The sequence below is a fragment of the Bos grunniens genome, chromosome 15 (genome assembly GCF_055505025.1).
Source record: "Bos grunniens cultivar Pamir isolate PY7600 chromosome 15, Bosgru_T2T1.0, whole genome shotgun sequence".
NCBI lineage: Eukaryota > Metazoa > Chordata > Mammalia > Artiodactyla > Bovidae > Bos > Bos grunniens.
The window spans coordinates 81,012,066-81,036,474 of record NC_141179.1 but is presented as its reverse complement, the minus strand read 5'-3'; the positions used below and the strand labels follow the sequence as shown (position 1 = coordinate 81,036,474).

Genomic DNA, 24,409 nt, shown 5'->3' with positions numbered 1-24,409 from the left:
TGCAAATAATAGCTAGATCTTGAGGCTTAATTAGCTTTCAAGGTTTTTCTGGATAGGAATCCTGAAAAATTGGTTTGGGAGGAGATGAGTGATCATGGAACTTGAACGCGTACTTGAAATGCTTTTGGAAAGACAGTCAAGGTCCCAGCCACCCAGCAGCTGGGACAGAGAGAGAGAGAGGGCAGACTTTGAGCTCCTTACCGTGGCGTCTTCCCCAGCGTAGTGGTTGAGGACCCGCCGCCCACCGGGATGCCTGTCCGCCCAGCCAGTAACATCGTAGGCCTTGCGATTGATCACCAGCCACTTGTCAGTCTTCTGATTGTGTCTCTGGATCTCCTGCCAGGTGTACGTGCTGAGGCTTTTGCTGGGCAAGCCGCACTTTGCGTTTGCCTCCTGCCTTGCAGGGAGCTTGGCTCTCCCACTTGCTGCTGGTTTCCCGTTTGCCTGATGCTTCGCACTCAGGTCCAGCTGGTTCTCATCCACAAGGCTCCCATTGCCCTCAGGCTTTTCTTCAAACGTCATTGTCTTTGTACTTTTAGAATTTCTGACTTGACACCTGGAATTTCTAATTCTCACCTGATTGAACTACAGAATGACCTTTTCCCTCTCCTTTTATTCCATGAAGTAAGAAGCCTACACAGAAAACTTTTTAGCCTACTTGACTCTTGGCAAACCTGATAGTAAACTCCTTCCCAGCTTCTCACTTCTCTGTCCTGAGTCTTTTTTTGTCCTGATGAAGACTGTACTACCTTTCCCCGCACCCCAGAATGTTAGTCTACCTTTCTCTCTTCTCTCTCTCTGCTGGCTGATCTTTTAGCAGAGTTCTTATTCATCAAGTGTCTCTTAGTCAAGAGCTGGAGCCAATCACAGCCCAGAGGATGGTGTGGCCTGACCCCTGGGAGGAGGGGCTGGGCTCCTTCTTTGCTGACTGCCTGCACTGGCATCATTCTGGGTCAGGCTCATTAGCTCTCCCCCATTGAAAGGAAGAGTTGTTTTAATTCAACACATAAGCAGAAGCTTGCAAAACCTCTAGGAGGATATGAATGCCTCCTGGAATTGGGAAATGTTCTTTCTTTATTGTTGTTAAGATTGGAAATTTTCCTTTTATTCTGCTTTTCTCAGATTACTTAAAAAAATTTTTTTTTTAAAAAATTTGAACTGAAGGATAATTGCTTTACAGAATTTTGTGGCTTTCTGTCATACATCAACAAGAATCAGCCACAGGTATGACCATATCCTTTGCGTCTCCCTCCCCATCCCACCCTTTTATTTTATTTTTTTTTTACATTTCTTTTTTTTTTAATTTTATTTTATTTTTAAACTTTATATAATTGTATTAGTTTTGCCAAATATCAAAATGAATCCATCACAGGTATACATGTGCACATCCCACCCTTTTAGACTACCATAGAACCCCTGTTTGAATTCCCTCATACAGCAAATTGTTCTTTTGACAGCTGTTATTTCTCCCTAAGGGCTTTACATTTCTGAAAAAAGCATTTTTGACTTTAAAATGTTTGTAGCACCCTATTGAGGTTACGTTGGTTTATAACATTATATAAATTTCAGGTGTGGAAAATTATAATTCCACTTCTGAAACAGTACAGCATGCTCACCACCAAAAGTTTTATTTTCCATTAGTCAGCATACAGATGACCTTCTTGACCTGTTTTACCGTCCTCCCAACACGTCCACTCAAGTAGCCTCTGCACTGTATGTTTATTGTTAACATTTCACGTTTGCATCCAGAAAGGACTGAAATCATATGGTAGCTGTCTTTCTCTGCTAGATTTTTTTCACTTAGTATAATATTCTCAAGAACGTGAAGTTGCTCAGTTGTGTCCAAGTCTTTGCAACCCCATGGACTGTAGCCTACCAGGGTCCTCTGTCCATGGGATTTTCCAGGCAAGAATACTGGAGTGGGTTTCCGTCTTCTCCAGGGGATCTTCCCAATCCAGGGATTGAACCTGGGTCTCCCCTACATTGTGGGCAGATGCTTTGCCATCTGAGCCACCAGGGAAGCCCAAATTCTCAAGGGCCATCCCTATTTCCAAAAGTGTGAAGATTTCATCTTTCAATCATTTAAATTATTTTTTAATGATTTCTGATAATTTTTGTCTCTTTTGTTTTCTTTGTTTTGTTCTTCAGTTGGCACTCTGCTTTGGTTTTGTTTTATTTACTTTTTTTTAGCTTTTTAACAATTGTTTGATTTCTTTTTTGGTTTCTTTAGTTGTTCTCTTGTGTTTTGCTTTGTTTTTGGTTCTGTTTTCATTTCTTTTGTGTATATATTACTTTGTTCTTGTTTCTATTTACAATTTGGGGTTTTGTCTTTTCTTTCTTTTTTCCTTTTCTTTAATTCTCATTGTGGTTTTCATTTGCATTTCCCTGATGACTAACGATGTTGAGCATCTTTTCATATATCTGTTGGCCACCAGCATATCTTCTTTGGAAAAATGTCTATTCATTTCTTCTGCGCATATTTTAACTGGGTTGCTTGTTTTTTGGAGGTTGAGTTATATGAGCTGTTTATGTTGTTTGGATCCCTTTTTGCTCATATCATTTGTAAATATTTTCTTCCACTCAGTGAGTTGTCTTTTTTGTTTTGTTTGTGGTTTCCTTTGTTGTGGAAAGCTTTTAAGTAGGTCCCATGGGTTTATTTTTGTTTATTTATTTTATTTTTCTCTGTGCTTGGTCTTCATTGCTGAGCATGGGCTTTCTCTAGTTGCAGTGAACAAGGGGTAGTCTTTGTTGAAGTGGCTTCTCTTGCTGTGCAGTATGGACTCTAGGCACACAGGCTTAATCAGTTGTCTTGTAGGCCCTAGAGTGTGGGCTCAGTAGTTGTGGTGTAGTTGTGGCTTAGTTATTCCATGGCATGTGGGATCCTCCTGGACAAAGGATTGAATTTGTGTCCCCGGCATCGGCAGGTGAACCCTTAACTGCTAGACCACCAGGGAAGTCTCCTATGTGTTTAGTTTTGCTTTTATTTCTTTTATGCTGTTCAGTTGCTCAGTCATGTCCAACTCTTTGTGACCCCGTGGACTGCAGAACACCAGGCTTCCCTGTCCTTTGATGTCTCCCAGAGCTTGCTCAAACTCATGCCCATTGTACGTGTGTACATGTGTACATGTATGCTCACCCAAGTTTATGCCCAAGTTCAAGAAGAATGAAAGCGGAGAAGGCAATTAAGAAGCTCTTGCAGTACTCCAAAGGAGAGGTGATGATGGATTGCCCATGAGGAGTGGCAGTAAAAGTGGAGAGATTGTGCAAATGAACTTATTCTTTAAGATTCTTCTCTGATATATTGCTTTTCTAACAAGGAAAAAAGTTGAATTTTTAAAAGCCAGGTCTTTAGTCCATGTAGCTATTTCCCCATACTCCAACAATACCCAATGATTAATCCCATCAGAACCCTCATTAGGTTGAATCACATATAATTGCTGTTTTTTAAACATCAAGCCAGTCAAATATAATTAGTGTCTTATGGCTCAATGTAAGAGACAAAATTCATCTGAACATGCTCACAATGAGCATCTATTTTGTGCCGGCCTTGTGCTGTTTCCTACAACATTGTATGTGTTCATTTTAATCATCTGAGTTTCACCCAGGGACACTTACTAAGGATCATGACCTTTATATCTAACCACCTATACAGTGACTGGCAAAATTTAATAGAAAGAGCCCTATTTGTACAGAAGAAGCAAGGTTGGGGTCCTTGGCAAAGCTAGCAATAAAAGAATCCATAAAGATAGTGGTTTGGGGATGGCTTTTTCTGGTTCAAAATGATAATGTCCTCATGGTTGGTAATTGACGGAAGAGATAAAGGATTGGCAGGAATAGAAAAAATTCTCTAACTCCTACTAAAACAAGGGAGCATTGGTCTCATCTCTTGAGCCAAAGTCTTAAGAATACACAGGAAATAATTCTAAAGCTGGAATTTAGCTGTCTCTGTGATGTGGTGCTGTTTTTGAGATTGATTCATGCTTTGGAACATTATTCTGAAAAAATGAAGTTGGATTCTGGTTTATACACTCCAAGTAGAACCAAGTAGAGTTGGTAATTCATGGTGGGAGTGTATGATTCTGTAAAAACAGCATGTGTTTTTTTTTTCCTCAGCTAAGTCTATGGCATCTACCATTACCTTATCAGTAACCGAATGTACGTGATCTTTGAACTTATTCCTTTGCACCGTGGGCCACGTCCAAACCACAATATCTGTGGTATGATGATAAACAAAACGGGCTCTCCTCTCACAAGTAAAAGAAAACCCCCAGAAACAGCACATTTGTTCGAAATGATGGTGATAATGATTTGACAATGGTAACAATAATAAAACATTTATTAAGCACCAAAGATGTGCCAGCAGTATTCTAAACCCTTCACATGCATTAGAAAAGTTAATTCTCACAACACTCCTATGGGACAAGCACTAAAAGCTTTAGTAACTTCCCCTTATTTTCACAGCTTATGGTGGCAGGACTGGAAAATCACTTACACAATGACTAGTCTTCTAGCCATAGTTACACTTCTCAACTGTGAAACTTCCTTCTGCTGCACAAAAACTTTGTTTCTATTGTATGACTTGTTTGGGAACCTTCTTACTTTACCTGGCCAGGACAAAGTCTATATATCTATTAAGACTCATTTAAGGAAAATGTGGAGATTTCTTTAAGTCTCTTGTGTTTTCTTGGCACTTAGAATATTTCGCCACACACTAATGTTCATTATGTGCCTGTTTGTGTTCACTGCTAACCTCTACACAATTCTTGCTTCTTTAATCCTTGGGACAGGTCTATGCATAATAAATGTTTTATGAGTGAATAATGAAAGAATGACTATAAGAGCTTAATTATTTGGGCAGAGCCAAAATTCAGACAGTAAGCAGCCCAAATGAATTGTCCTCAGAGAAGTGCTGTTGAAATGTATTTAATTGTCTATCCGTCATCTCTTTCTAATAGAATTGCCCCAGCCTCTGATGATATAGTTCAATTGGAGCAACTCTGTCTCTGTAATGTGACTCTTCTCTTCTAAACCACAGAGGATGATTAAGGAGAGCTACTCAACTCCAGCTGAGCCAGAGAACTTCTTTTGGAATTAGCTATTATCTTGAATGGAGGATATGTAAATTTAAGAGCTATTGACCACAGTTGCTCTCCACCACTTGGACCAGGAAGCCCAAAGGCTTATCTGTAGCAAGTGCAAAAAGTGAGATTAAAAAAAGTCAAGATATAAATTCAGGAAAATTTCCTGGATGGATCTCTTGTATTCCAGCAACAGGCTCCATGAGAAAATAATCATTTCTATTGTGTCCACTATCATATTCTCAAGTCTAGCAGAATAGGCATTTAATAATTATTGTTTAATGAATAAGTAGGCAGGGTCCTATAAAGATGAAATACCTGGAGGAAGGAAAAGCACAGCAGGTCTAGTTCTTATATCTCATGCAGGATTGTGATTGATTGCCATAGTTGATGCCATCATTGAACTTAGAATCTTATGTTCTGAAAAATGTTGCAAACATTTACTTGGGTGGTTAGATAATTATGAGTTACCTGGAAAGCTTTTGTAAATGTTGAATTCTGGGTATCAGCCTGTGGAAATTCTGATTCAGTTGGTTCAAGATGGGGTTTCCAGATTCTGCATTTTCTACGTCTCCCAGATGATTTTACTGAACAAATAGGTTTTTAGAGTTTCTTGAATTGCCACACCCTATGGTTCATTCATCTCCCAGTTCTAGTACTAGACTCTTTGTTCCATTAAGTGTGTTTTAGATAATATCAATTTGCCATTTATCAGGGACTACTGATGAAAGGATCAAATATATGTAAAGAACATGATTGCTCTGCTTTTAAAATTTCCTGGTGAAAAATCAGTTACCACCATCCTTCAATGAAGAAAACAATTCTTACTTTTGGCTCAGAAGTTTCAAGGTACCATCTAATCAGAATGTAAGACAAACCCCACTTTTATGTGTGAAGGCATGAATCAGTAATATGACAAGGCCAGAGAATGTGGGTTTTTCAAAAACCATCTTTTCATCATTGTAAGCTGGCCTCATTTATCCTGACACTTTCTGTTTGCTTTCCACAGACTTAGTTTTATTCAAGATAAACTGGAAGCTGAAACTCTTCCCATAAACATAAATTGTACCGTTGTGAATTGTGAATGGGTCTGTAATTAGAGATCCTGAGAGTCATGGTGCTGGTGGTTGCCTATTCAAACAGGTGGTGCCTAAACTGTGATAAAGCAAATATTAATCAAGGCATCTGGGTTCTAACCCTCATTATTGATTGTTGTTGTTCACTCAGTCATGTCCAACTTTTTGTGACCCCACTGACTGCAGCACCCCCGGCTTCCTGTCCTTCACTATCTCCTGGAATTTGCTCCCACTCATGCCCATTGGGTCAGTGATGCCATCCTCTGTCTCACCTCATCCTCTATCATCCCCTTCTCCTCCCACCTTCCATCTCTCCCAGCATCAGGGTCTTTTCCAATGAGTCAGCTCTTCACATCAGGTGGCCAGAGTATCGGAGCTTCAGCTTCAGCATCAGTCTTTCCAATGAATATTCAGGGCTGATTTCCTTTAGGATTGACTGGTTTGATCTCTTTGCTGTACAAGGGACTCTCAAGAGGCTTCTCTAAAACCACAGTTCAAAAGCATCAATTCTTTGGTGCTCAACCTTCTTTATGGTCCAACTCTCATATCCATACATGATTACTGGAAAAATCATAGTTTGACTATATGGACCTTTGTTGGCAAAGTGATGTCTCTGCTTTTTAAAACACTGTCTAGGTTTGTCATAGCTATTTTTTCAAGGAACAAGTATCTTTTACTTTTGTGGCTGCAGTCATCATTTGCAGATTTTGGAGCCCAAGGAAATAAAATCTGTCAATGTTTCTGCTGTTTCTTCCTCTATTTACCATGAAGTGATGAAACTGTATGCCATGATCTTCATTTTTTGAATGTTGAATTTTAAGCCAGCTTTTTCACTCTCTTCTTTCACTTTCATCAATCAGCTCTTTAGTTCCTCTTCTCTTTCTGCCATTAGAGTGATATCATCTGCATGCATGAGGTTGTTATTTCTCCTGGCAATCTTGATTCTGGCTTGTTATTCATCCAGCCTGGCATTTCATATGATATTCTCTGCATAGAAGTTAAACAAGCAGGGTGAAAATATACAGCCTTAATGTACTCCTTTCCCTATTTTGAACCAATCCATCTCCCCATCCTGTTCTGTTATTTCTCGTTGTACATACAGGAGGCGGGTAAAATGGTCTAGTATCCCCATCTCTTTAAGAATTACCCAGTTGTTGTGATCCACACAGTCAAAGGCTCAGTGTAGTCAATGAAGCAGAAGTAGATGTTTTCTGGAATTCCCTTGCTTTATCTATGATCTAACAGCTTTTGATAATTTGATCTCTAGTTCCTCTGCCTTTTCTAAATCCAGCTTGTACATTTGGAATTTCTTGGTTCACATACTGCTGAAGACTTGCTTGAAGGATTTTGAGCATTACCTTGCTAGCTTGTGAAATGAGTGCAATTGCACAGTAGTTTGAACATTGCTGATTAGCTGGATGCATTGCACAACCATTTTTTCTTTTTGGTGTCTCCATGTCTTCATATCACATTGTATGATGCATTAATGTTGTTCTCAAAAACTCAGTGATCCCAAAGAATACTGAATTAGAAGTCAAAAGCTATTTTTTGGCTGATCATTGAACATTGCATTGGATAATATCTGAGATTTTTTTCCAGCTCTTAGATGAAAAGAAGCCCTGTCTGTTTTCCTTGCTCTGGTAAAGTTAGGTCTTCACTGTTCTCCCTTAACCATAGACAAAGTGTACTTCCGATTCTGCTCTATTGCGTATGGGATTAAATCTTCAGATAATATGAGATTTCATAATAAATATTTATCTCCTGTGAACATGTGTGCCAATCATCCTGCTAGGCATTTTTAGATGATGTGCAAGAAAGACAGAGTGTGTGATCTCTGCTCACAGTGGTTTCCTATCCGTCACCCTCTTATACTTTCTGCACTCCTGTTATGGTCTATGTGTGAAGTCACAAAGTCACCATGCCTATGTTAGTCCCCACCATCCTGCCTTTCTAGGGTACTCCCGCCCATTCTTCAGAATTCAGTTTAAGCACATGCTTCTGTTGTTTCATGCTCAGTCTTGATGGACCTGAAGCTCCTCATCTGTGTTCTCACTCTTCCTGCGGCTCGGTGAGGTCACTGCTTTGGTCACGTCTCGTTTGTGTTGCTGTCACCACTGTTGCGTCTTTCCTCCTCTAGATCATCAGTTGTTTGAAGGCAGGGAGCATGTCTTTTCCACTTCTGCATTTTTCAAACCAGGCACTAACTAGTGTTCAGTATTTGCTTACAGAGTGAATGACTGGTTCAGTAGATAGCTAAGACCCCGAGTTGTGTGTGCTCTACTCTGTCATATATACTTTCTGTGATGGAGGTGAAGGGAGTGAGTGCAAGCCCCACTTAAACTAACCCCCCAGCTCCTATCTCACCTTAGCAGTGCCAAGCCTTGTGCCTGATTTCAGTGTTATCCCCGATTGTTCTTTCTCACCTGATAAGTGTCTTTAGGTCTTTAATTCTAGGTGCACTCATTTATCTTTTGATGTGCTGTTTACATTCTTATATCATTTACATAATATTTAAGTCTGGTGATAATTGCAAAGTCTGCTAAGTAAATTCTCATGAAGGGCAAAAGGTGATTTCTGAATGTCTAACAAACTCTTCAAGTGAAAAACTAAAGACCCTAACTATGGTTTTCTAAGAAGTATTTGCTGTTGCAAGTGGCAGATTCGTGACTTTGCATTCAGTACTGCAGTTGATCTTCTGATTCTCATAGATGTTTTTACCTTTTATTGCACAACTGCTGTGTTCCAAAATGTTAATTGCAATTTCTCAGTCAGTCTTAACAGTTGATCCTTAGCCACATTGCAGATGAGTTTCAGAATAGATATGAACAGCTCAAAGTCACATAGCTGGAAAGTGACTCAATTAGTATTTGAACTTGGTTGTGGTTGGCTTCATAGCTGAAGCCCTTTCTGTTTTGACACAGTGTTATTCCACTATGACTAATTTTGTTACATACCAGTTTATTGTCAACCTGCATCCTAATGGCCCTCCAACTTTCTCCCTGAGTTTGAGCAGAGCCATTGGATATTTCGGAAAGGAATCTTTCTTCAATTTCTGACATCTATGGGAAAACAAAACAAAACAAAACAAAAAACCAAGTAAAAGTAGAACTACCACATTAACCATTAGTTTTACTCCGGGTATATATCCAAGGAAAACAAAACCACTAATTCCAAAATGATATATGCACCAGAATGCTCACTGCAACCTTGTTTATAATTGCCAAGCTATGGAAGCAACCTATATGCCCATCCATAGATAGATGAATAGATTAAAATGTGGCATATAGGGGGAATTTTATAATCACAGTTTCAATTTCAATACTGGTGATTAGTCTGTTTATATTTTCTGTTTCTTTATGCTTCAGTCTTGGGAGATTGTTTCTATGAATTTGTCCGGTTATTACAGGTTGTCCATTTTGTTGGCATGTTGTTTGTAGTTGCTTGCAATAGTCTCTTATGATTCTTTTCATTTCTAAGTTATCTGTTGTAACTTCTTTTTCATTTATCTCTTCATCAATTTGAGCCCACTTCCTTTTCTTCTTGATGAGTCTGGCTAGAGTTTTATCAATTTTGTTTTTCTTCTAAAAGAACCACTTTTAGTTTCACTGAGTTTTTTCCTATCATTTTCTTCATTTCTATTTCATTTATTTTTGTCCTGATCTTTTTGATTTCTTCCCTTCTGCTAACTGAGTTTTGCTCGTTCTTTCTGTGCATTTAAGTATAATGTCAGGTTTTCTTAGGTTTGTGATTTTTCTTCCTTCCTGAGGTAAGATTATATCACTATGGACTTTTCTCTTAGAACTGCTTTTGCTGCATCCTATAGGTTTTGGATGATTGTGCTTTCATTTTCATTTGTCTCCAAGTGTTTTTTGATTTTCTGTTTTATTTCTTCTGTGACCCGCTGGTTATTTAGTAGCATATTACTTAGCCTCCACCTGCTTTACACTTTTTTTTTTCCTCTTGTAGTTGATATCTAATCTCATAGTATTGTGGTTGGGGCAGATGCTTGACGTGATTTTGATTTTCTTAAAGTTACTGAGGTTTGCTTTGTGGCCCAGCATGTGGTGAATCTTGGAGAATGTTCCCTTGTGCACATGAGAAGAATGTGTATTCTGCTACTTTTGAGTGGAATGCTCTATAAGTATCAATTAAGTCTATCTGGCTTAACATGTTATTTAAGGTCTGTGGTTCCTTATTTGTTTTCTGGATGATCTGTCCATTAATGTGTTACTGTCATTTTCTCTTCTCCTATTTTGGTGGTATTTGACTTATGTATTGGGATTCTCTTACAGTGGGTGTGTCAGTTCAGTTCAGTTCAGTTGCTCAGTCGTGTCCGACTCTTTGCGACCCCATGAATTGCAGCATGCCAGGCCTCCCTGTCCATCACCAACTACCGGAGTTCACTCAGACTCACGTCCATCGAGTCAGTGATGCCATCCAGCCATCTCATCCTCTGTCATCCCCTTCTCCTCCTGCCCCCAGTCCCTCCCCACATCAGAGTCTTTTCCAATGAGTCAACTCTTCGCATGAGGTGGCCAAAGTACTGGAGTTTCAGCTTTAGCATCATTCCTTCCAAAGAACACCCAGGACTGATCTCCTTCAGAATGGACTGGTTGGATCTCCTTGCAGTCCAAGGGACTCTCAAGAGTCTTCTCCAACACCACAGTTCAAAGGCATCAATTCTTCGGCGCTCAGCCTTCTTCACAGTCCAACTCTCACATCCATATATGACCATAGGAAAAACCATAGCCTTGACTAGACGGACCTTTGTTGGCAAAGTAATGTCTCTGCTTTTGAATATGCTATCTAGGTTGGTCATAACTTTCCTTCCAAGGAGTAAGCGTCTTTTAATTTCGTGGGTGTGTATACGTTTACAATTACTGTATCTTCTTCTTGGGTTGATCACTTGATCATTATGTAGTGTCCTTCTTTGTCTTTTTAATGGTCTTTATTCTAAAGTCTCGGAAAAGGCGATGGCACCCCACTCCAGTACTCTTGTCTGGAAAGTCCCGTGGATGGAGGAGCCCAGTAGGCTGCAGTCCATGGGGTTGCTCAGAGTCGGACAGGACTGCACTACTTCACTTTCACTTTTCACCTTCATGCATTGGAGAAGGAAATGGCAACCCACTCCAGTATTCTTGCTTGGAGAATCCCAGGGACAGGGGAGCCTGGTGGGCTGCCGTCTATGGGGTCGCACAGAGTCGGACACGACTGAAGCGACTTAGCAGTAGCAGTAGCAGTAGCAGCAGCATTCTAAAGTCTATTTTGTCTCACATGAGTATTGCTACTGCACTGCCGGGGTCCAGCCCCGGTGGATCCAGGGAATTCGAAGCAGGGACGGCGTCGGCGAGGATCAGGAAACAACTGCTTAATTAAATGTTAATTAAGGATATAAAGAGTAATAGAATAAGGATAGCTCAGTGAGGAAATTCAGTGGAGAAAAGAGGCTGAATAATTCAGCCAGAAGGTAAGAGAAAGAACGACATGGTGAGACCAAGTTTGGGTGAATAAGGCCTGCACTTTATTTTCCAAAGTAGTTTTTATACCTTAAGTTATGCATAGAGGATAATGGGGGAAGGGGTAGAGTCATGCAGTAAGCCAGGCTTTCTTCCTGCAAACTTATCATATGCAAATTTTAGGTGATTTGCATCATCTTCTGGCCCGGAGGCCTTTTCCTCTAAAGGTGATTATTCTAAAGTCAGGCGCCAGCCTCCAAAAAGCATTAGATAAAGTTGCATGCCTACAGAGCAAAGGTGTGGTGGGCTATAACAAGAAAAATAATTAACTCAAGGGTCCCAGGTTACAAACATTAAAGCTACTATTTACACCAATTATATTAATCAATACACTGCCAGGGACACAGCAGGTAAGGGATATGGAGACTTAGCAGCAAATATTGGCCCAACAAGTGAAAATCCCTTCACCAATACAATTTCTAATCAATCTTTTGACTGCTCAAAGGAATCTGTATTTAGACAGTTTAGAACATCTCATGCCTCTCACAGTTTGGAGGCTCTGAGCAATCACATGTGGCCGGAAAAACCTATTCAGGCAGGCTAGAGGACTTCCAAGGGAGTTTGTATGTTGAAACACTGTCACACCCAGGAATTATTAACTGGAGCTGTAAGCTAACTCTTTTTTTCAGAGAGAGGTAGTGGGGGACAGGTGAAAGCACAAAGCAGAAAGTAGGCAGACTCTGGTTTTGGGGGTAGATTGCTCGAGAATTTCCCGGGAGACTCCTGAGGCTTGATCCCGCCTTTGCGTATGCCAAGCCTCCTTCCTCATGACCTTTGCCAGGGGCGGAGCTCGCTCCCCGCACTGCACCTTTCCTTTGATTCACATTTGCATGGGATACACTTTTCCATTTCTTCACTTTCAGTCTGTATTTGTCCCTAGGACTGAAGTGGATCTCTTAAAGACAACATATATACAGGTCTTGTGTTTTTATCCATTCAGCCAGTCTATGTCTTTTGGTTGGAGCAGTTAATCCACTTATGTTTAAAGTAAGTATTGATATCCATGTTCTTATTGCCATTTTTGGTAACTGTTTCAGGTTTGTTTCTGTAGGCCTATTTTCTTCCTCTTTTGTCCTCTTCTCTTGTGATTTGGTGGCTACATTTAGTGTCATGTTTGAGTTCATTTTTCTTTATCTGTGTGTGTATCTGTTGTATTGGGTTGGCCAAAGTGTTCATTTGGGTTTGTCTGAAGACCTGAATGAACTCTTTGGCCAACCCAATAGATTTTTGGTTTCAAGTTGCCATGAGGTTTTGATATAGCAGTCTGCATATAAACAAAGTTGTTTGTCTTTTAATTCTAAATGCATTTCCAATATACTGCATTTCTGCTCTCCTCTATCACAGTTGCTGCTTTTCATATTATATTTGTGTGCAAATGATTTCACACCTTTCCAGTAGTCATGTAGCAATGTGGAGTTTGACCATAATCTAGGTTGAGCGCCGAAGAACTGATGTTTTCAAACTGTGGTGTTGGAGAAGACTCTTGCGAGTTCCTTGGACATCAAGAAGATCAAACCTGTCAATCCTAAAGGAAATCAACTCATTGCAGGGGAATGGAGAGGAAATTTTTAAGGAAATCCCTCATTGGAGGGACTGATACTGAAGCCTAAACTCCAATACTTTGGCCACCTGATGGAAAGAGCCAAGTTGTTGGAAAAGACCCTGGTGCTGGGAAAGATTGAGGGCAGGAGAAGAAGGGGGAACAGAGGATAAGATGGTTGGATGGCATCATTGACTCAATGGACAGGAGTTTGAACAAACTCTGACTGATAGTGAAGGACAGGGTAGCCTGGCATTCTGCAGTCCATGAGGTCACAAAGAATCAGGCAAAACTTGGCAACTAAACAATGGCAACAACTCTGTTTGCCTTTACTGGTGAGCTTTTCCATTTGTAATTTTCTTGTTTCTGGTTGTGATCATTTTTGTGTGTGTGCTTAGAGAAGTTCCTTTAACATTTGTTTGCAAAGCTGTTCTGGTGGTGCTGAATTGCCTTAGCTGTTGCTTGTCTGTAAATCTTTTGATTTTTCCATCAAACTTGAGTGTGAACCTTGCTGGTTAGAGTATTCTTTCTTCTAGGGCCTTTCATTTCATTATTTTAATATGTCATGCTGATCCCTTTTAGCCTATAGTGTTTCTGCTGATAAATGAGCTGATAATCTTATGGTGTTTCCCTTGTATATTATCTGTTGCTTTTCCCTTGTTGCTTTTAATAAATTTTCTTTAATTTTGGTCAGTTTGATTACTATGTGTCTCAGTGTGTTCCTATTTGGGTTTATTCTGCCTGGGACTCTGCTGCCTGGACTTAGGTGAATGTTTCCTTTCTTATGTTAGGGAAGTTTTCAGCTATTATATCTCTTCAAATACTTTTTCAGGTCCTTTCTCAGGTTATTTGTTTAACCTTAACAGCATGACTTGCCTCATATAGAAAGCATTTGGAGTTGTTGTTCAGTCACATTTGGAGTAAGAATTAAATAAAATTTAAAGACTTTCTCAAAGAAAGGCCACTTTCCTGCTCCCTAGATCAACCTTCTACATCTAATAAGACTTTCAGTGTTTCCCCTGCCTCTTTGCAATCTCACTCTGGTTTTGTTCCACAACAGACAGAAACCAAAGAACCATGTCCTTTGAGAAGATGCAAACTCAGGGGGAAAGCAGCTTTGCAGCTGGTTGCACCGTGGTGTCAGATAATCACTTATAATTCATCTGCATATCTTATCAGAAACGAGTCTAATTATCTTCTCCCTCTACAAATTCTCCAGAGGGAAAACGTTTTCCCCCCTCCCTAATAAAAGTAATATATTTGAGCTTAATTTCACCTTGGGGAAGCAGAAGAGAGAGATAGAGGAAAAAAACTGTATTTTTTCCTTTTTAATGTAATTAATTTTTTTAAAAACCCTGGTTTTCTGATTTTATAGAGAAATATTTAAAGTACTTAGACCCTAAACACAATATGCTATCAGGGAACCCCAGTATGTGTGCAGTGGTGTAAACTAAGTTCTAATTCACATATTTCTTCCTTTGAATTCCATTTCTCCCCATCCAAGCTCACTGGGGCCAGAGGGAGGCTTAACTTAAACTGTATATTATGATGTCATATTACATAACATTTTATGTGTCTGTCTGTGTGTGTCTGTGTGTGTGTAGCTTTAGCATAATGAGGTGGAGAGAAGCGATTTTTCCCAATCATTTTGCCTAATGTCACCAGCTTAGATGAGTAATTCAGGCCTCTCAATGGCAAATTTTTAGGTGTTAATTATCTGGTTGATTACTTCAGTTTCCCACTACACAGATGTAGACTGAATTAATGAGGTGAACAAGATTACAGACATTATCAAGTGAGTCTTTAAAGATTCTGCTTTGCACTTAAGAGATTAGCAGAGATGTCTAAGATGTGAGTTTGGAGAGACATTTGTTTCTGTGAGATCCATTTCCATTGCCCTGCGTGTGTTATATTTCTCACCTACCTGGTGTGTGGTGAAATAGAGTTTTGTGCGGGTGCTGCTTTCATGGGTCAGGGAGCTGGAGATGATCAAATGATTCATTTCAAGGTAAGGGACTGAAATCAAACCCTCTGATTGTCCTCAATTGGAATCTTTTTTTCCCTAGCATGAAGAAAACTGATTTCTGCTAAGCCAGAGCAGTAAGCAGAGAGTAAATCAGGTGAACTGTAACAGCATTGCTGCATTAGATTGTTAAAAGTACAAGGCAGGCAATGTGCCTTGTTCAAATTTGTACCTTCAGTACCATATAGTGGGCAATCAACTGATGGTATTTTTCAGTATCCACAATAGCAATGGCTTCAGCTTAAAAAGCATTTTGAAATGCACCCGTGTCTTTAATATTTATTACTTAATACAAGTGCCAGTAGAACAAAGTATGAGTATATGATCCTTATTTTGCAAATAAGGAAACGGACACTGATAATTTAAGAAATTGCTCCAAGTCACAGCTCAGTTCAGTTCAGTTGCTCAGTTGTGTCCGACTCTTTGGAACCCAATGGGCTGCAGCACCTCAGGCTTCCCTGTCCATCACCAACTCCTAGAGCTTGCTCAAATTCACATCCATCGAGTCAGTGATGCAATCCAACCATCTTATCCACTGTCATCTCCTTCTCTTCCTGCCTCCAACCTTTCCCAGCATCAGGGTCTTTTCCAATGACTCAGTTCTTTGCATCAGGTGGTCAAAGTATTGGAGTTTCAGCTTTAGCATCAGTCCTTCTAATGAATATTCAGAACTGATCTCTTTTAGGATGGACTGGTTGGTTCTCCTTGCAGTCCAAGGGACTCTCAAGAGTCTTCTCCAACACCACAGTTCAAAAGCATCAATCTTCAGCGCTCAGCTTTCTTTATACTCCAACTCTAACATCCATATGTGACCACTGGAAAAACCATAGTTTGACTATATGGACCTTTGTTGGCAAAGTAATGTCTCTGCTTTTTAATATGCTGTCTAAGTTGGTCATTGGTCTTCTTCCAAAGAGCAAGCATCTTTTAATTTCATGGCTGCAGTCACCATCTGCAGTGATTTTGGAGCTCCCAAAAGTAAAATCTCTCACTGTTTCCATTATTTCCCCATGTATTTCCCATGAAGTGATGGGACCAGATGCCATGATTTTAGTTTTATGAATATTGAGTTTTAAGACAACTTTTCCACTCTCCTCTTTCACCTTCATCAAGAGGCTCCTTAGCTCTTCTTTGCTTTCTACCATAAGGGTGGTGTTAACTGCATATCTGAGGTTATTGATATTTCTTTTGCCAATCTTGATTCCAGCTTGTGCTTCATCCAGCCTATCATTTCACATGATGTATTCTGCATATAAGTTAAATAAACATGGTGACATATGTAAATAAGCCACCTTACTGTACTCCTATGCCAATTTGGAACCAGTCTATTGTTCCATGTCCAGTTCGAACTTGCTTCTTGGCCTTCAAACATTTCCCAGGAGGCAAGTGAAGTGGTCTGGTGTTCCCATCTCTTCAAGAATTTTACACAGTTTAATGTGATCCACACAGTCAAAGACTTTGGCACAGTCAATAAAGCAGAAGTAGATGTTGCTCTGGAACTCTCTTGCTTTTTGATGATCCAACAGATGTTGGCAGTTGGATCTCTGGTTCTTCTCCCATTTTCTTCCAGCTTGCACATCTGCAAGTTCACAGTTCACATACTGTTGAAGCCTCACTTGGAGAATTTTGAACATTACTTTACTAGCATGTGAGATGAGTGCAATTGTGCGGTAGTTAGAGCATTCTTTGGCATTGCCTTTCTTTGGGATTGTAATGAAAACAAACCTTTTCCAGTCCTGTGGCCACTGCTGAGTTTTGGAGACATACAGCGAGTATTTATTAGTACCTTTGAGGGCTGGCAAAAGCTCTTCCATATTTCAGTTGATTCTTCTTGTTTTGCCTCTGCTGCCCTCATTTTTCTGTAAAGTTTGAAAGAATCATGAATGAATGAATGAATGATGGCTGGGGTAATATACCATGGCTCCAGATTGGAGAGATTACCTTGGCAATCTTATTTAACTTCTGCTTAATTAATAGCACCCTGCTTATCTAACTTCTTTGCAGAGTACATCAAGCAATATGCCAGCATGGATGACTCACAAGCTGGAATCAAGATTGCTAGGAAAATATTAACAGCTTCAGATATGCAAATGATACCACTTTAATGGCAGAAAGTGAACAGGAACCAAAGAGCCTCTTGATGAAGGTGAAAGAGGAGCGTGAAAAAGCTGTCTTAAAGCTCAACATTGAAAAAATGAAGATCATACCATCTGATCCTATCATTTCATGGCAAATAGGTGGGGAAAATGTGGAAATCACGTCAGATTCCATTTTCTTGGGTTCTGAAATCAATGTAGACAGTGACTGCAGCCACGAAATTAAAAGATGCTTGCTCCTTGGAAGAATAGCTATGACAAACCTAGACAGTGTATTAAAAAGCAGAGACATCACTTTGCAGACAAAGGTTCATCTAGTCAAATCTATGGTTTTTCCAGTAGTCATATATGGATGTGAGAGTTGGACCATGGAGAAGGCTGAGCACCAAAGAACTGACTATTTCAAACTGTAGTGCTGGAGAAGACTCTTGAGAGTCCCTTGGATTACAAGCAGATCAAACCTGTGAATCCTAAAGGAAATCAGCCCTGAATATTCATTGGAAGGACTGATGCTAAAGCTGAAACTCCAATATTTTGGCCACCTGATGTGAAGAGCTGACTCAATGGAAAAGAACCTGATATTGGGAAAGACTGAAGGCAGGAGGAGAAGTGGATGACAGAGGATGAGATTATTGGATTGCATCACTGACTCAATGGACTTAAGTTTGAGCAAGCTCAAGGAGGTAATGAAGGACAGAGAAGGCTGGAGTGCTGAAGTTCATGGGGTCACAAGGAGTTGGACACAACTTAGTGCTGAACAACAACAGTCACTAAGTGAAAGTGAAGTCGCTCAGTCGTGTCCGACTCTTTGCGACCCCGTGGACTGCAGCCCACCAGGCTTCTCTGTCCATGGGATTCTCCAGGCAAGAATACTGGAGTGGGTTACCATTTCCTTCTCCAGGGGATCTAATTCTTTTACAACCACAAGGACTGCAGCCCCCCGCCTCCCCAGGCTCCTTTTCCCATGGGACTTTCCAGGCAAGAATACTGGAATGGGTTGCCATTTCCTTCTCTGGGGAATCTTCCCAACCAAGGGATTGAACCTACATCTCCTGCTTGGCAGGCAGATTCTTTACCACCGAGCTACCTGGGAAGACCTGGTGATGATGACATTGGTTAAAATAAGTGCAGAGATCTGGGAAGGGGCTGTGTGCCTATCAGTTCAGTCCAAAGATAGAGTCTGTATTCCTAAGTGTTGAAAGCAAAATAGACCTTGAGCTGTTTCTATTAATACTGTCAGGCCTAGGGAGCACCCTTTACCCAGCATCCCAACTTATCACATCTCTTCAAACTAGCTTCCATTGAGCTTACAGAGTTGAAAGGGAGAGGAAATGATGAAAATTCTCCTGGCTAGTCAAGGGGTTTAGGGGGAGTAGTCAGTTCCTCTTGAAGAAGGATTTGATTAGCATCCTAAACAGTCAGTTTTAGAGGGGCCACAGGGTCAGTGAATTCCAACTTACACAAAGAGGATTATAAAACCTCTCTGTGTAATACTTATCTTCTCAGAATGTGCCCTATATAGGTGAAGTGACCTTTCTGAGTTAGGCAAGCAGTGAGGGCCTTTGGTTCTTCAGGGTAGTGGCTGGATACTGGTTGCAGAGAAATACCTAGCTTTGACACAGAGTTGTGAACCTCAGAGTCTCTTGACCTATCCCAGGGAAATGTTTTGTAAATTCAGGGGTAGACTGAGTGTGCTACGAGAAATTAGAGTAATTAAAATAAAAACCAATATTTATTAAATGTCTATGATGTGAAAGAACTAAAGTGAGAATAAAAGTTACTCAGTCATGTCCGACACTTTGTGACCCCATGGACTGTTGCCTGCCAAGTTCCTCCATCCATGGAAATCTCCAGGCAAGGATACTGGAGTTGGTAGCCATTCCCTTATCCAGGGGATCTTTCTGACCCAGTGATTGAACCCAGGGATGGGGGAGCCTGGTGGGCTGCCATCTATGGGATTGCACAGAGTCGGACATGACTGAAGAGACTTAGGAGGAGCAGCTCTTGTATTGCAGGCAGATTCTTCACCATGTGAGCCAACAGGTACTGACACTATTCTAGACACTGGGGAAAAATCAGTGGAGTGAGAGTTGTGGAGTTAGGAGAAGAAAAATATGGGCACAGGGGAGGAGCCAAGATGGCAGAGGAGTAGGACGGGGAGAACACTTTCTCCCCCACAAATTCATCAAAAGAGCATTTAAACGTCGAGTAAATTCCACAAAACCACTTCTGAATGCCGGCAGAGGACGTCAGGCACCCAGAAAAGCAATCCAACTCTTCGAAAGGAGGTAGGAAAAAATATAAAAGACAAAAAAGGGAGGGACAGAGTTCCATCCCGGGAAGGGAGTCTTAAAAAGAGAGAAGTTTCCAAACACCAGGAAACCTTCTCACTGCCGAATCTGTGCCGAGCTTTGGAAGCACAGAGGGCAACATAACAGGGAGAAAAAATAAATAAACAATTAAAACTCCAAGATTGCGAGTCCTACGGTAACTCCCCCAGCGGAGAAGCAGCGCAGACACCTGCACGCGCCATTAGCAAGCGGGGGCTGGGCAGGGAGGCGCAGCGCAGGCTGCATCGCTTAGAGTAAGGATCTGGCCTGAATACCCTGAGCACTATCTGAGCGAAATAATTTGGGCTAACAAACCAGACTGTGGGATATCTACCACGCGAAAAGCCAGCCCCAACCTAAGACACCGCCAGGCCCGTGCACGGAACAAAGAATTGAACAGAGATAGCCGGCTGCAGACCTTCCCCCTCCGGTGACAGGCAGCCAGAGCCGGAAGGGGGCAATCGCAGCCCCAGAGAGACATTATCTATAAAACTGTAAGCAGGCTTCTTTGCTAACTAAAACTTCTTGGGGGTCTGGACGGTCAACATCTGCCTGAGAAGGTGCGCCGGTTTTACACCCAGATGACCGAGTGGCGGGGAGGCGATAAGTCGCAGCACTGGCGCTCGCCAAACACCTCATCACTTGAGCTGCTCGGACCTGGGAAGAGCACAAAACTCAGGCCCAACTGAGTCTGCACCTCTGAGGACTACCCGAGTGCCTGAACCTGAGCGGCCTGGACCTGGGAGGCACATGCAACCCAGGGCCAGCCTCGGATTGTTCCCGGCGGAACAACCTAGAGCCCGAGCAGTGTGGGCAGGGAGGCTACACGCGCCGTGAGCGGGGGCAGACCCAGTGTGGCTGAGGCACTGCGAGCGCACGCCAGTGTTATTTGTTTGCAGCATCCCTCCCTCCCTCCCCACAGCGTGACTGAACAAAGAGAAGAAATACAGCTCCACCCATCAGAACACCGACACAAGCTTCCCTAAGCAGGAAACCTTGACAAGCCACCCGTACAAACCCACACACAGCGAGGAAAAGCCACAATAAAGAGAACTCCACAAACTGCCAGAATACAGAAAGGACACCCCATACTCAGCAATTTAAACAAGATGAAGAGACAGAGGAATAGCCAGCAGATAAAGGAACAGGATAAATGCCCACCAAACCAAACAAAAGAGGAAGAGATAGGGAATCTACCTGATAAAGAATTCCAAATAATGATAGTGAAATTGATCCAAAATCTTGAAATTAAAATGGAATCACAGATAAATAGCTTGGAGACAAGGATTGAGAAGATGCAAGAAAGGTTTAACAAGGACCTAGAAGAAATAAAAAAGAGTCAATATATAATGAATAATGCAATAAATGAAATTAAAAACACTCTGGAGGCAACAAATAATAGGATAAGAGAGGCAGAAGATAGGATTAGTGAATTAGAAGATAGAATGGTAGAAATAAATGAATCAGAGAGGATAAAAGAAAAACGAATTAAAAGAAATGAGGACAATCTCAGAGACCTCCAGGACAATATTAAACACTACAACATTCGAATCATAGGGGTTCCAGAAGAAGAAGACAAAAAGAAAGACCATGAGAAAATACTTGAGGAGATAATAGTTGAAAACTTCCCTAAAATGGGGAAGGAAATAATCACCCAAGTCCAAGAAACCCAGAGAATCCCAAACAGGATAAACCCAAGGCGAAACACCCCAAGACACATATTGATCAAATTAACAAAGATCAAACACAAAGAACAAATATTAAAAGCAGCAAGGGAAAAACAACAAATAACACACAAGGGAATTCCCATAAGGATAACAGCTGATCTTTCAATAGAAACTCTTCAAGCCAGGAGGGAATGGCAAGACATACTTAAAATGATGAAAGAAAATAACCTACAGCCCAGATTATTGTGCCCAGCAAGATCTCATTCAAGTATGAAGGAGAAATCAAAAGCTTTTCAGACAAGCAAAAGCTGAGAGAATTCTGCACCACCAAACCAGCTCTCCAACAAATACTAAAGGATATTCTCTAGAAATTGAAACTGTAATCAAAAATCTTCCAGCAAACAAAAGCCCAGGTCCAGACGGCTTCACAGCTGAATTCTACCAAAAATTTAGAGAAGAGCTAACACCTATCCTGCTCAAACTCTTCCAGAAAATTGCAGAGGAAGGTAAACTTCCAAACTCATTCTATGAGGCCACCATCACCCTAATACTAAAACCTGACAAAGATCCCACAAAAAAAGAACACTACAGGCCAATATCACTGATGAACATAGATGCAAAAATCCTTAACAAAATTCTAGCAATCAGAATCCAACAACACATTAAAAAGATCATACACCATGACCAAGTGGGCTTTATCCCAGGGATGCAAGGATTCTTCAATATCCACAAATCAATCAATGTAATACACCACATTAACAAATTGAAAAATAAAAACCATATGATTATCTCAATAGATGCAGAGAAAGCCTTTGACAAAACTCAACATCCATTTATGATAAAAACTCTCCAGAAAGCAGGAATAGAAGGAACATACCTCAAAATAATAAAAGCTATATATGACAAACCCACAGCAAACATTATCCTCAATGGTGAAAAATTGAAAGCATTTCCTCTAAAGTCAGGAACAAGACAAGGGTGCCCACTTTCACCATTACTATTCAACATAGTTTTGGAAGTTTTGGCCACAGCAGTCAGAGCAGAAAAAGAAATAAAAGGAATCCAAATGGGAAAAGAAGAAGTAAAACTCTCACTATTTGCAGATGACATGATCCTCTACATAGAAAACCCTAAAGACTCCACCAGAAAATTACTAGAACTAATCAATGATTATAGTAAAGTTGCAGGATATAAAATCAACCCACAGAAATCCCTTGCATTCCTATACACTAATAATGAGAAAACAGAAAGAGAAATTAAGGAAACAATTCCATTCACCATTGCAACGAAAAGAATAAAATACTTAGGAATATATCTACCTAAAGAAACTAAAGACCTATATATAGAAAACTATAAAACACTGGTGAAAGAAATCAAAGAGGACACTAATAGATGGAGAAATATACCATGTTCATGGATTGGAAGAATCAATACAGTGAAAATGAGTATACTACCCAAAGCAATTTATAGATTCAATGCAATCCCTATCAAGCTACCAACAGTATTCTTCACAGAGCTAGAACAAATAATTTCACAATTTGTATGGAAATACAAAAAACCTCGAATAGCCAAAGCGATCTTGAGAAAGAAGAATGGAACTGGAGGAATCAACCTGCCCGACTTCAGGCTCTACTACAAAGCCACAGTCATCAAGACAGTATGGTACTGGCACAAAGACAGAAATATAGATCAATGGAACAAAATAGAAAGCCCAGAGATAAATCCACGCACATATGGACACATTATCTTTGACAAAGGAGGCAAGAATATACAATGGATTAAAGACAATCTCTTTAACAAGTGGTGCTGGGAAATCTGGTCAACCACTTGTAAAAGAATGAAACTAGAACACTTTCTAACACCATATACAAAAATAAACTCAAAATGGATTAAAGATCTCAACGTAAGACCAGAAACTATAAAACTCCTAGAGGAGAACATAGGCAAAACACTCTCTGACATACATCACAGCAGGATCCTCTATGACCCACCTCCCAGAATATTGGAAATAAAAGCAAAAATAAACAAATGGGACCTAATTAAACTTAAAAGCTTCTGCACATCAAAGGAAACTATTAGCAAGGTGAAAAGACAGCCTTCAGAATGGGAGAAAATAATAGCAAGTGAAGCAACCAACAAACAACTAATCTCAAAAATATACAAGCAACTCCTACAGCTCATCTCCAGAAAAATAAATGACCCAATCAAAAAATGGGCCAAAGATCTAAATAGACATTTCTCCAAAGAAGACATACAGATGGCTAACAAACACATGAAAAGATGCTCAACATCACTCATTATCAGAGAAATGCAAATCAAAACCACTATGAGGTACCATTTCACACCAGTCAGAATGGCTGCGATCCAAAAGTCTACAAATATTAAATGCTGGAGAGGGTGTGGAGAAAAGGGAACCCTCTTACACTGTTGGTGGGAATGCAAACTAGTACAGCCACTATGGAGAACAGTGTGGAGATTCCTTAAAAAACTGGAAATAGAACTGCCTTATGATCCAGCAATCACACTGCTGGGCATACACACTGAGGAAACCAGAAGGGAAAGAGACACGTGTACCGCAATGTTCATCGCAGCACTGTTTATAATAGCCAGGACGTGGAAGCAACCTAGATGTCCATCAGCAGATGAATGGATAAGAAAGCAGTGGTACATATACACAATGGAGTATTACTCAGCCATTAAAAAGAATACATTTGAATCAGTTCTAATGAGGTGGATGAAACTGGAGCCTATTATACAGAGTGAAGTAAGCCAGAAGGAAAAACACCAATACAGTATACTAACGCATATATATGGAATTTAGAAAGATGGTAACGATAACCCTGTATAGGAGACAGCAAAAGAGACACTGATGTATAGAACAGTCTTATGGACTCTGTGGGAGAGGGAGAGGGTGGGAAGATTTGGGAGAATGGCATTGAAACATATAAAATATCGTGTATGAAACGAGATGCCAGTCCAGGTTCAATGCACGATACTGGATGCTTGGGGCTGGTGCACTGGGACGACCCAGAGGGATGGTATGGGGAGGGAGGAGGGAGGAGGGTTCAGGTTGGGGAACACAT

At 40.6% G+C, this 24,409-nt stretch overlaps 1 protein-coding gene and 1 long non-coding RNA gene across 9 annotated transcripts in view; one reads left to right on the top strand and one right to left on the bottom strand.

The window, feature by feature from the left end:
- The window catches only part of LOC147358748 (fatty acid desaturase 2-like protein FADS2B), a 41,679-nt gene extending 40,798 nt beyond the window's left edge, over nucleotides 1-881 (bottom strand). For 3 of the 8 annotated variants that reach the window (XM_086338710.1, XM_086338711.1, XM_086338712.1), the window contains exon 1: nucleotides 202-881. In XM_086338710.1, the coding sequence (XP_086194836.1) occupies nucleotides 202-522 (321 nt within the window). In that variant the 5' untranslated portion in view covers nucleotides 523-881. The remainder of the gene's footprint in view (nucleotides 1-201) is intronic. The other 5 variants (XM_086338706.1, XM_086338707.1, XM_086338709.1 and 2 more) reach the window with 3 other exon arrangements.
- LOC147358747 (uncharacterized) overlaps nucleotides 1-24,409 on the top strand; it is a 112,041-nt gene that overhangs the window by 67,982 nt on the left and 19,650 nt on the right. The gene's annotated exons all lie outside the window — the stretch shown is intronic.